This window comes from Arachis hypogaea, chromosome 17 (assembly GCF_003086295.3).
Source record: "Arachis hypogaea cultivar Tifrunner chromosome 17, arahy.Tifrunner.gnm2.J5K5, whole genome shotgun sequence".
Classification (NCBI taxonomy): domain Eukaryota; kingdom Viridiplantae; phylum Streptophyta; class Magnoliopsida; order Fabales; family Fabaceae; genus Arachis; species Arachis hypogaea.
The window spans coordinates 102846391-102860347 of NC_092052.1; the positions used below are offsets into that span (position 1 = coordinate 102846391).

General features: G+C 36.9%; 1 protein-coding gene across 1 annotated transcript; it reads left to right on the forward strand.

Moving 5' to 3' along the window:
- Nucleotides 1-9010: 9010 nt before the first annotated feature.
- On the forward strand, nucleotides 9011-10903 carry LOC140180664 (uncharacterized). The gene is made up of 2 exons (XM_072221931.1): nucleotides 9011-10189; nucleotides 10451-10903. The coding sequence occupies exons 1-2, from the start codon at nucleotides 9011-9013 to the stop codon at nucleotides 10901-10903; spliced, it is 1632 nt and encodes a 543-aa protein (XP_072078032.1).
- Nucleotides 10904-13957: the final 3054 nt, after the last annotated feature.

Consider the following 13957-nt stretch of genomic DNA (forward strand, 5'->3'; position numbering starts at 1 on the left):
CAAATAAAATAATGAAAACTCACGGTCCGATTTCTATTAGTGTAAATAAAAAAAATTTTCCACAACCATAAAACGGACCTAGCGATTACTTTAACGAACCAAAACAAATCAAACAAAGAAATCGGACCATCCGTTTTGTTGGGTCATATCGCACGGTCCGATTTCCCCTATGTGCTAGTGCAAAACGGACCCTCCGATTTGCTTACAAAATTTTCAATACATAGAAATCGGAGGGTCCGATTACTTCCTTTACAAATCTGACAAAACCTGTCCCACATTCGGGTGTAGCACCCCCTCAATCCATATCCTAGCACAACACCAATCCCTCCTCCATAACCAAAAAAATGAGTCATAAAAGTATATGTACAAATATATATATGTGTGTCCTTATTGAAAAATTGTATTCGCCCCACATTAAAAAAATTACCTATTAAATTTTGTGTCAAAATATTTTAAGAATTTTTATAACCTATACCATAAGGGCACATTTTAAAAACACCATAAAAAAATTTTTGATAAAAAATTATTGAAATTTTTTTTTTACTTTTTAACGTATTAAAATTTTAAAAATTTTTGTACTCTTAATATGTTCCCTTAGGATACAAGTTAGTTAACTCTTTTATTTTATATATATTTTTAATTTTTAGAATTAAATTTGGATATATTATTAGTATAAAATAAATTTACATATGCATTCAATTACGTAATGTGATATCATAAAACATCTATTTTTTATATTGATTATGTGAATGATCATCTAAAAGAACATACATAATTGAACAACTGTATAAAATATATTTTATACCGTCTATATATTAAAATTAAACTCTAATTTATATCTAAAAGTACAAGATAAAAATATATATTAAATCAATTTAATAAAAAACAAAATATTACTACAGCATTATAAATTAATAAATTTATTATTTAGTTAAGGTTTATATCCTTGAGTTTTTTTACTCAACTTTTTTGTATTATTATTATTATTATTATTATTATTATTATTATTATTATTATTATTATTATTATTATTATATATAAAGTTAAATTAATAACTATTATTTATTAATATATCAATATTGATAATGAATAAATAAAAAATTATTTAATATTTTAATATTTCATATTATTTATTTTCATATATTTTAATATATTTATATAAATGTTTTTATTATTTTTATGTGTTGTGTATTTATCCTCACGACTTAAAATTTTTGGATCCGTTATTGGTCATGTTAACACTAAAATAATTTAGTCATTATCAAAAAAATATCCAAGAATTACTATGATGTTTAAAGTTCAATCTAAAAACTATTATAGTAAAATTAAAATTTTAAAAATCAAATTGAATAATTTTATAAATCTCAATGACATTATAGGAATTTATTTGATTTTGCATGCTAAGATTTTTTTTTTCAGTTTATCTTATTATGCTGATTTTTTTTTCGTAAAACATTTAATATCATGTACAAATTATAAACTAAACTATACATTCCAAAGATTTAAGTAAATAAAAAAATATAATTAATTGTATGAATTATTTTATTATGACTATATTATAATAACTACTATGATTATAATGTTTTAAAAAATGTGGTTAAAATTAAAGTAATATTTTTTTATTGTTAAATAATAATTTTTAAAAAGTATTAATTAAAAAATTATTACCAAAATATAAAAAAAATATATAATTTTAATTTTAACAACACTTGCATATATAATTACTATAATTACCATAGTATAATTGTCATGAAATTATCATTTATCTCAAAAGCTTAAACTAATAGAAAAATATAATATAAATAGTTATATCTTTAAAATTTTCCTTCAAATAAGAATCTCTTTTTGAATTTACTTAATTTTTGTATAGACTTTTTTTTCTCTCTTTATTTGCTTTATGTTATTTTTTACATTTTTTAAAATTTTCCAAAAATCAAACTCTAAACTTCTCAAATATAGAACTCTATATAATATCATATCATAAAACTATTTATTCTAAAAAATTAAACTAATAAAAAAATAATATAAATAATTATATCTTTTACCAATAATCATAATAGAATTTACCTAATTGTATATCTAAAAGTTATAAAATATAATAACGGTGATCAGCTTGGTGTGAGTGCGGGTGGGGTCATGAGTCATGACCCAAATTCATTGCAAGGTTGAATTATATTTAGTTAGTCAAAATTTCCATCAATGTCTTCTTAAACCCGCCATTTGCTGCGCGCACTCACACGTGATGATGACAAAATCATATATATTATTTTTCTATTTCTTTCATAGATATCATATGATGTTCATGTGTAAGAAAAAAATACGAACAAATAATAAAATAATAACTGATAATTGATTAATATAAATATTTTTAAATTTTGGATGTATATTATTTTTTAACTTTTATATGTAATTTATTTTTTATTGATTATTATTATCTTTTTTATTTTCTCAATACAACCCTACTTATATATATGGCATGATTTCATTCGTTTACATTTCCGGATATTAGTTACTAGTTAATATATATATATATATATATATAGCATGAGGTATATTATTTGTTTTTATTTGTTTTGTAAAGAATTAAAAAAAAATTAACAGCTCACAATTTTTTATTTATAATTTTTAATATTTTTTCGTATCCAGCTGATAATATTTAAGAGAATTCATATTATCTGTTTATTTATGGCTTAGAATAATCTATTTGTACATATATAGTATTTCATTATTTAATTTAATTTACAATACTTGTATTATGAAATCATTTTTTTTAATGTGGAAGCACATACATGTGAATAGTTATATATTTTTAACACATATTTTATTTGTCTTATATTAAAAAAAAAATTGTAATCAACAAAATTTGAATTTTAAAATTTTATATCATGAAAATTTTGATATTATATTATAAAATTACTTTTTTTTTTAATTTAAGTGGATAGAACGTTCGGAAAAACACCAACATAAATTAAATAATTATATTTGTAGCAACTTGTATCTAAAATTAAATGCTAGTTAGTAGATGATTCAAAGTCACGGGAAAAAATGTATGATACATGTTTCACATATAAGAATAATGTTTAGTAAGACTATTATACGATATTAGAAAAATAGCATTATTTTCATATTATTAGGAATGATCTCTTATATAATTGAGAGAGAAAGTTGAGTAGTACCTTCACATTATTATATAAACGATTATACGAGAATTGAATTAGTTTAGAATAGGGGAAATAAGATTTCAAAAATAAATAAACAATGTGGATAGAATTTAAGTAGATTATTTAAGCAGCTGCTGGATTTAATTCTGCTGTTAGTATGGTATTTTAATTTAAAATATTCTACATCTATGTAAAAATTACATGGATGTTATCCAAGTTTTTTTTATCATACGCGCGTCTTCCAATCTCCAAATCGTTTGTGATTCACGCGCTTAATATAACGTAAACCTTGTATGACCTTTGCTCAACGTAAATTTGCTGCTGCAACGTAAACTTTTTTCTCTGCTTGCTTTTTCTTTCTTTCTTTCTTTCTCTGCTCGCGTTATAGGCTTCGTCGTTCTCCTTTCTCGACATTTTCTTTTTTGTTCTTCTTCTTCTCTACTCGCGTTCTTCGTGATGGATCTGGATTGACTTCAACGTAATAAGGTTGGTCGTTCTTGTTCTTCTTCGTTTTCTTCTTTGCTCTGAACTTCTAAATTGAAACAATGAATGAATCAACTTCAAATCAGTTGAATGAAAGCGACTTGGATTATTCTTCTGAAACGAATCAAGCTGATAAGGTTTGGATTATTCAATTTTGAATTGAATTCAATAGAATGCAACTGCTAATTTTATTTGAATTGAATTGAATGGACGGATGTGTTCTGAATCTGAATCTAAATTGAATTGAATTGATAATATCTAAATTGTAGACAGAGGTGTTTTGAATTTGATTTTGTATAATGGATTATTGTTTCATTCACTCAGTGCTATACAATTGCTTCACCATGGGTATATGTTTCGGTTCATTATCCAGAAAGCTGTTTGAATTTGATTTTATATAATGGATTATGTTTTGTTCACTCAGTACTATAGAATTGTTTCACTATAATGATGTTTTCAGTTCATTATGCAGAAAGCTATTTGAATTTGAAATTATATAATGGATAATATGTCATTCATCTAGTTTTATACTGTTGTTTCACCATAACAACATGTTCGATTTATTCTGCAGACCAGGTGTGTTGTGGATGAACAATTTGTACCAAAGGTCGGGATGATTTTCAAGACATTAGAAGAAGCCGAAAAATTTTACAAAAATTATTCTAAACTTGCCGGTTTTTCTATGAAAATAAGGGAACACGACTTGGGACGGAGACAAGATTAAGAATCAACTTATTGTATGCAGCAGAGACGGGAGGTGGAAATCTAAGATATCTCCTACTCTGAAGACAAATCCCTCAGCCGGCATAAACTGTCCGGCCAGGATATATATACACATATTGAAGGACGCAGGTCTTTGGACAATTTCTAAAGTTGTTTTGAATCACTCACACCCCTGCTGCCCAGACCGGGCAGAGATGCTCAAACAACACAGAGAGCTAAGCATGTTCGTGCGTCGCACCATTGAAACCAACAAGGAAGCCGGAATTAGACCTAGCAAAACTTACCAATCATTCGTAGCAACAACCGGCAATCACCGTGAACTAAGTTTTATAGAAAAATATGTGAGAAATTACATCACACGGGAAGTATGGAATGTGTCTAAATAAGACGACACCAAAGAATTTGGGAAGTACCTATTAAGAATGAAAGAGAAGAACTAAAATTTATTTTTTGAGCTCAACCTCAAAGGTGATCACTCCATCAAAATGCATTCTGGGCTGACGCAAGAAGCAGGGCGGCATGCTAGTATTTTGGAGATGTCGTTTCATTCGACACCACGCACAACACAAACAGGTATTCGGTTCAGCCAAAGTAAGTTTGTACGTTCACCCTACGTACACATTTCGGTTCACCAATTTGTGAGAGTGTGCATTTATGCAGGTACAATCTGGTTTTTGGTTCTTTTGTGGGCGTGAATCACCATGATCAGTCGACACTTCTGGGATGCGCGCTGAGGAAAAATGAGAACATCCAATCCTTAAAATGGCTATTTGAGTGTTGGCTCCGTTGCATGGGAGCCAAGGCACCAAAAGGCATTCTCATTGACCAATGCGCATCAATGCAAAGGGCCATTGAGATGTGCATGCCAACAACAATTTACTGCTGGTACATCTGGCACATCATGAAGAAGATTCCAAAAAAACTAAACAGCTACAAGCGACACGAAGAAATCGAACAAGAGATGAGCCACGTCGTTTGGAACTCGTTCACAAAAGATGCATTTGACAGAAACTGGAATGATTTCATCACAAAGTTTGGTCTCGGGAGGCAACAAGTTGCTCTCAGGTAACCGAGGTTTTAATTCGAAATATTTTCATGCCTTTATCTTTTATGTCAAAACATGCACACAGTTCGATTTAGTACAGCTAACCAGTTCGGTTCATTCTGCAGAGCTGTACGAGGATCGGCATATATGGATTCCAGTTTACCTAGATCACCACTTCTGGGTCCGGATGACAAGCACACAAAGGAGCAAGAGCATGCACGCATTTTTCAATAAGTTCATCACATGCAACATCTCCTTGAGAAAATTTGTGAAGCAATACGACAATTGCCTAGCAAGCAGAGAGCAAAGAGAGAGAGAATTCGACGCTTCAGATTTTCACACCGTGATACCGTGTGCAACAAAATCAGCAACAGAGGCCCAGTTTCAGCACGTGTATACCCACGAGAAGTTCAGGGAAGCTCAAGCACAATTTAGAGGTAAAGTAAAATGCATCACAAGATCAATGCATTCCACCTTAGGTTTATAACATTATAAAGTCGTAGAGCAGGTTTCCAACTCCACATTCAACAAGTTTTTCATCACCTACGACGCAGTATCACGAGAGTAAGGTGTAACAACCACCCCTTCTAGAAACAAAATTTAAATTTCAAAGTTTGAAAATCGGTTAGGAGATAAGATTAGAATTTTGAAATTTTGGATAGGAACCTAGTAACCGCCCTCAGTTTGAAATTTAAAATATCCCAACCACTCCATCCCCAGACGTATATAAATAGGGGAGCACCCATAGGTAGAAAATCACTCCTCTCAGATACCAATCCTCTCCCTTCTCTCTCTACAAAGAAATAATATTCTGTGTGCAAACACAAGAGGCAGGCTCGAAGAAGCGTTAAGAAAAAGAGTAGGGAATTATGCCTTTCTTACTTATGGCATGTAGTATGCTTTATTTTGTCTTCTTCCATCCATGCATGGCTATCACCTTTCATGTATTTTATGGCATGAATTATTCTTTGCTTATCTCTCATCTACATTAAGCATGATTATCTATTTTGTCAATTATACCCTCTGGAAATCCATTAATATGTATCCCATATCTTTTCTATGTGTATTTACATGACCCTTTAATTATTATTCCTTTTATGTTGAGAGTACATGCCCCTTTATAACATTTTATTAAATTATCTAACATTCCCTAATTTTACTATGTGCCCTTATATGACCTTTGATACCGTTACCTTATTATTATTCCTTTTATGTTGAGAGTACATGCCCCTTTATAACATTTCATTAAATTATTTAACATTCCCTAATTTTACTATGTGCCCTTACGTGACCTGTGATATCATTGCCTTATTATTATTCCTTTTATGTTGAGAATACATGCCCCTTTATAACATTTTATTAAATTATCTAACATTCCCTAATTTTACTATGTGCCCTTATATGACCTTTGATACCGTTACCTTATTATTATTCCTTTTATGTTGAGAGTACATGCCCCTTTATAACATTTTATTAAATTATTTAACATTCCCTAATTTTACTATGTGCCCTTACATGACCTTTGCTACCGTTACATTATTATTATTCCTTTAATATCGAGAGTACATGCTCCTTTTTATATCTTGTTCAAGGAACCCTATTTTATTATATGCAACTAAATGACCCCTTATATCATTATTGCTCCTTTATTTTAAAGATCAAGGGTACATACTTTTTATAATATCTAATCCAAGTATTTCAAACATTCACTTTCTTACTATATGCACTTAGATTATACTTTTTACATTATATCATTAATATCCTCTTAGGGTCAAAAGTATATGTTTTCTTATAATTATTTTATTCAGCTAATTAATATCCTATTTTTTATAATGTACATCTATTTTATACCCCTCTAGGGACGAGAGTACCTACTTTCGTATAAAATCTTATTCAAACATGCTTATTTTATCATGATATATGCCTCTCCTCTCGCATGGTTCATTCTTGTATATGCCTAAATAACCGTACTTGTTAAAGAACTGAGGGAATGATCCTTTGGTAAGGGAAGGTGACCCCAAAGACAAGATAATCGAGATGATCCTTCGGTAAGGGAAGGTGATCGAAAAACGTTTGGGATAAGAACCTTCGGTAAGGGAAGGGGACTATCCCATCAATTTTATATAATAAGATATCTTTTTATATGACCCCATTCTTGTGTATGTCTAAATAACCTTGATTGTAAATTAAACTGAGGGAATGATCCTTCGGTAAGGGAAGGTGACCCCCAAAGACAAGATATCGATATGATCCTTCGGTAAGGGAAGGTGATCGATCGAGATGATCCTTCGGTAAGGGAAGGTGATCGCCAAAACGTTTGGGATAAGAACCTTCGGTAAGGGAAGGGGACTCCCACTTATACTGGTTTGAGCTCAATACCCTCCATATAAGTTATAAATTAAGAAAGAAAGAAGGCACGAATGAAAGCTTAAGTTCTATGTTTTCCTTAGATTTAATTATGATTATGTTGATGATTATCCTTCTATTTTCCTATATGTTTTCCCTTTCTTTTATACACATGTTTTACAAAGAAAAAGATGCATATTACATGCCGTGTTATACGTTTGTTTTTAAAATCCCGCACGTGGGCTGGAGATGGATATGGAGGTGTTGCATAGCACTCCTACTGAGACACTAGGTTCTCACCCCCTTTCTTTTCCCATACTGTCTCCAGAGGAACATGGCACAGCGGATAGAGACGACGCAGTGCCCCCCGAGGGTAACTTCTGAGTATGACCCCTCAAAGCACGCGTGGGTAGTTGCGACCACTACTACCGTGCTCCAGACTATCTACTTAGGTCGCGATCCCGTGGAAGAAGAACCCCAGCTGCCCGTCATAACCTTCCTAGACAGGAATGCTTCAACATCTAGAAAGCGGTCACCTAAGGTGGTACACCTCGAGTCCGACTCCGAAGCCGAGGAAGAGGAATCCGACGACCCTGGCCAGAAGGAAAACACCATGGAGGAGGATCCAGAGGAAGAGTTGAACACTTGCGGAAGTCCAAGGGTGGAATACGTACCTTATTCCCCCACTTCGGCACCCCGTCGAGTTTTGGTCCATCCCACGCAACGGAACCAGGTCTTCACTGCGCGAAAGGGTGTTGGAGGGAGACCCCTGGTACCTCGATTCGTGAATAACTAAAGACTCCTGACCGAGGATAGGATAGGATGCAAGTAGGGGAGCCTCTTCAACGAGATTAGTTTAGGACGTAGTTAGCTTCTTTTCCTGTTTTAGTTTCCTATAAGTAATTTTATTTTGAAACGTACTCATGGTTAGGATGTTTATTTCACTTTAATTCAAATTCCAACGTTTTAGCGTTACTCGTTTTTCGCTCTACACGTTTTTACTCCTGCCTCGCGTAACGATTAAGTCATTCTTTTTTTGGCTCAAGTGTGGCACCTTATTCTAAAAACCCCCACGATAGTATAAGAACTTAGGGTGTTACATTATTGGTATCAGAGCAAAGTCGATCCTAGGAGGTATGACTAATGAAACCTCTTCCTATGGTTATCCATAAACAGGGGACCCATGGCCAGTCGTGGACGCCCACGTGGAACGAGCTCGAGCTCCTCAACCCTAGTAAAGCACATGAAGGAGATGGCCAAGGCAATGAAGGAGCAGGCCCAAGCCACTACTCTGATGGCTCAACAACTGTCCACTGGGGACAGGGACCCCAATACTCCCAGACTGGAGGAAGGACAAACCCGTACGACTTTTGCTGACTTCAAGAAGATTGGTCCGCCTGACTTCCGTGGGGCCCTCGACCCTGATAAGGCAGAGGAATGGCTGACAGAAATGAAGAAAGTATTCACAATTTTTCCATGCACGGAGGTGCAGCAAGTGAATTACGCTACCTTCATGCTCAAAGCTGATGCCGAATTCTGGTGGGATGGAGCAAGACGGTTGTTGGAGGATGCGGGAACAGATATCAGCTGGGCCACTTTCAAGGAAGCTTTCTACAAGAAGTACTTCCCCCTTTCTGTTCGAGAGTCCAAGGAGATGGAGTTTCTTCAACTGAAGCAAGATAGGATGAGTATTGCGGAATACACAGAGAGGTTCGAGAGGCTCTGCAAATTTTCTGCAATGTATAAGGCTAATCCAGATGAAAAGTGGAAATGTATGAAGTATCAAGGAGGGCTCAGGGCAGAGATCCTAACCGCAATAGCCCCACTGGAAATCCGGGAGTTCTCCTCCCTTGTTAGCAAGTGCCAGGTGATCGAAGAATGCACCAAGAAACTAGCGTCAGAAAGAAGCGAGGCTTTCAAGAAAAGGCAGCTAAATCAAGGATCTTCTCAGCAGCTGTCACAGAAGAAGGCCTTTCTTGGAAGACCTACAGGAAGGCAATCTCAACAGGGCACAAACCGCCAGAAACCTCCCACCGACACCTCACCAAAGGCCACCGAACTCAAGGAATGTGCCTCGTGTGGAAAGCAACATAGGGGCAGGTGCCTGGCCGGACAAAATGTCTGCTTCCGGTGCTTTCAGCCAGGACATATCACCAGGGAATGTCCAGCAGTTCCCCCACCCCCTGCCAATGCACCCCAACGTCAAGGACGAGTCTTTGCCCTCAGCAGCGAGGAAGCCCACCAGTCAGAAGATCGAATCGAGGGTAAGTGCACAATTAATGGAGCTCCTTTAACTATCCTATACAATACTGGTGCTTCTCATTCATTTATATCTCTCTCTGCTACTAGTAGAATCAGTTTATGCATGACCAAACTACCATATGTCCTACTAGTAACCACCCCAACCGGTAAGAGTGTCGAAACTCAGCAGGTTTGCCAGAGGGTTCGCATCCTCATTTCAGATAGATCATACCTTGCTGACCTAGTGTGCCTCCCTTTAGTAGGATTAGACATCATCCTAGGAATGGATTGGCTCAACAAAAACCGCGTCTTGTTAGATTGTTTTGAGAGAAAAGTCATCTTCCCTTCCCAACCCACATGAGACACACGTGATCTTCCAAGATCCTCCGAAGACACACGTACGAGGCAAGGATATGCCTTGCTAAACTCGGTAAAAGCAGATTCCCATCAGGAGTTCTGTGAGATACCAGTAGTACAAGACTTTTCAGATGTCTTTCCCGAAGATATACCCTCGTTTCCCCCAACACGAGAGGTTGAGTTTTCCATAGAACTGATGCCTGGGACAGGGCCAATCTCCGTAGCCCCTTACCGGATGGCTCCATTGGAACTCACTGAACTGAAGAACCAACTAGAGGAGCTGCTGCAAAAAGGATTCATCCAACCAAGTGCCTCTCCCTGGGGAGCTCCGGTATTGTTTGTGAAGAAAAAGGACGGCAGCATGCGTCTCTGCGTGGACTATAGGCAACTCAACAAAATCACGGTGAAGAACAAGTATCCCCTCCCAAGAATAGATGACTTAATGGACCAACTACAAAGTGCAACAGTGTTCTCAAAAATTGACCTGAGATCAGGGTATCATCAAATAAGGGTAAGAGAGGAAGACATTCCAAAGACAGCATTTTGAACGAGATACGGACACTACGAGTTCACAGTAATGTCTTTTGGGTTGACCAATGCCCCCGCCGTCTTTATGGACTACATGAATAGGATTTTTCGACCTTACCTCGACAGTTTCGTGGTAGTATTCATAGATGATATCTTGATTTTCTCCAAGACAGAAGAAGAACACAGGGAGCACTTGCGTGTAGTACTGGGAACCCTTCGAGAGAAGAAGTTGTACGCAAAACTATCCAAGTGTGAGTTTTGGATGAAGGAGGTACAATTCCTTGGACACATGGTTTCCGGCAACGGAATATCAGTGGATCCCAGTAAGGTAGACTCGGTACTAAACTGGGAAAGGCCGACGTCAGTCACAGAAATAAGGAGTTTTTTAGGATTGGCGGGCTACTATAGAAGGTTCATAAGAGGGTTTTCTCAACTAGCCCTGCCGTTAACCCGTTTAACCAGGAAGGATACCCCGTTCGCTTGGACGCCAGACTGCGAAAGAAGCTTCCAAGAGTTAAAGTGTCGCTTGACATCCGCCCCAGTACTAGCCTTACCTAACCCCGATATGGCCTTCGAAGTTTACTGTGACGCCTCAGGACAAGGATTGGGTTGCGTACTAATGCAATGCAAAAAGGTAGTGGCATATGCGTCAAGACAACTGAAGACCCACGAAGCCAACTATCCAACTCACGACCTTGAACTAGCCGCGATAGTATTTGCGCTGAAGACATGGAGGCATCATTTGTACGGAGTTGGGTTTCAAGTATTCTCCGATCATAAGAGTTTAAAGTACCTGTTCGACCAGAAGGAACTCAACATGCGACAAAGGAGGTGGATGGAGTTTCTTAAAGATTATGACTTTGTTCTAAATTACCACCCAGGAAAGGCTAACTTGGTGGCTGATGCTCTGAGTCGGAAGGTACTCAAGGCATCATGGCTGATGATAAAAGAGGCAGAGTTGATAAAGAATTTCAGAGACATGAACCTACAAGTCACCCTCGCTCCAAAAAGCATACGTCTGAACCACCTAACAGTAGCAAGTCAATTCAAAGAACAAATAACTAAGGCGCAGAGTTCCGATCCCGATTTTCAAGAAACCCTGCGCCTTGTCAAAGGAGGAAAATTGAAAGGCTTCACCGAAGGAGAGGACAAGGTGTGGAGATACCAAGGTCGAATCTGTGTCCCAAAGGAAGGCGATCTTCAAAGCAAGATTGCGGAAGAAGCCCACAAAGGAGATTTTACCATTCATCCTGGCATGACAAAGATGTACCATGATTTGAAAAAGATGTTCTGGTGGCCAGGGATGAAAAAGGATTTAGCTACGATCGTGAATAAATGTCTGGTTTGTCAAAAGGTAAAAATTGAACATCAGAAACCATCAGAGGTATTGCAACCCCTTGGCATCCCAGAGTGGAAATGGGAAGACATATCGATGGATTTCGTCATGGGACTACCTCGTACTCAAACAGGGCGTGACGCTATATGGGTCATCGTGGACCGACTTACAAAGACTGCCCACTTTCTACCAGTCAAGGCGACCGACTCATTGGAAAGACTAGACACGCTATATATCAAAGAGATCGTGAGGTTACATGGGGTACCAACAACCATAGTCTCGGACAGAGACCCAAGATTTACCTCGAGGTTTTGGAACGCACTGCAGAAGGCATTCGGGACAAAATTGTGCCTGAGCACATCGTACCCCCCGCAAACAGATGGACAAACAGAGAGGACCATCCAGACGTTGGAAGACATGTTACGAGCTTGTGTCCTGGACAGACCAGGAAAGTGGGAGAGTCACCTACCACTGATCGAGTTTGCTTATAACAACAGTTACCATGGTAGCATCGGGATGGCACCATATGAGGCACTGTACGGGCGAAGATGCCAATCTCCTTTATGTTGGTACGGACCAGAAGATAAAGGCTACTTAGGACCGAAGTTAGTAAGACAGACCACAGAAGATATCAAGAGGATAAGAGAAAGAATACGCACCACCCAAAGTCAACAAAAGAGTTATGCAGATCAACGAAGAAAACCCCTCGAATTTCAGGAAGGCGATCACGTATTCCTAAAAATCACCCCCACCACCGGGGTAGGAAGGGCTCTCAAGGTACGAAAACTAAGCCCCCGGTACCTGGGTCCATTCCAAATCCTCCGGCGTATAGGAAAGTCGGCATACTAGCTTGCCCTACCACCAAATCTATCAAGACTACACAACGTGTTCCACGTGTCCCAACTCTGAAAATACCAGCACGATCCAAGCCATGTGTTGCAGCAAGAGGATGTAACACTCAAAGACGACCTGACTTTTGAACTACCAGCCATGGAGATTGTAGACAGAAGCATGAAGCAACTAAGGAGCAAGACGATACAACTGGTAAAAGTGGCATGGGGTAGCGGCAATTCCAGAGACTACACGTGGGAAAAAGAGGCAGACATGAGACAGAAGTTCCCAAATTTGTTTACAGGTAACAATCGTGGTGAGGATTTTCTTTTCTCCCCAACAATAGAAAATTTCAGTAAGGCCCCTAAGTTAATTAAGATGACCCGTATCGACCAAGTTCAGACATGGAATTTGGGGACAAATTCTTTTCTTACGGGGGTGATAATGTAACAACCACCCCTTCTAGAAACAAAATTTAAATTTCAAAGTTTGAAAATCGGTTAGGAGATAAGATTAGAATTTTGAAATTTTGGATAGGAACCTAGTAACCGCCCTCAGTTTGAAATTTAAAATATCCCAACCACTCCATCCCCAGACGTATATAAATAGGAGAGCACCCATAGGTAGAAAATCACTCCTCTCAGATACCAATCATCTCCCTTCTCTCTACAAAGAAATAATATTCTGTGTGCAAACACAAGAGGCAGGCTCGAAGAAGCGTTAAGAAAAAGAGTAGGGAATTATGCCTTTCTTACTTATGGCATGTAGTATGCTTTATTTTGTCTTCTTCTATCCATGCATGGCTATCACCTTTCATGTATTTTATGGCATGAATTATTCTTTGCTTATCTCTCATCTACATTAAGCATGATTATCTATTTTGTCAATTATACCCTCTGGAAATCC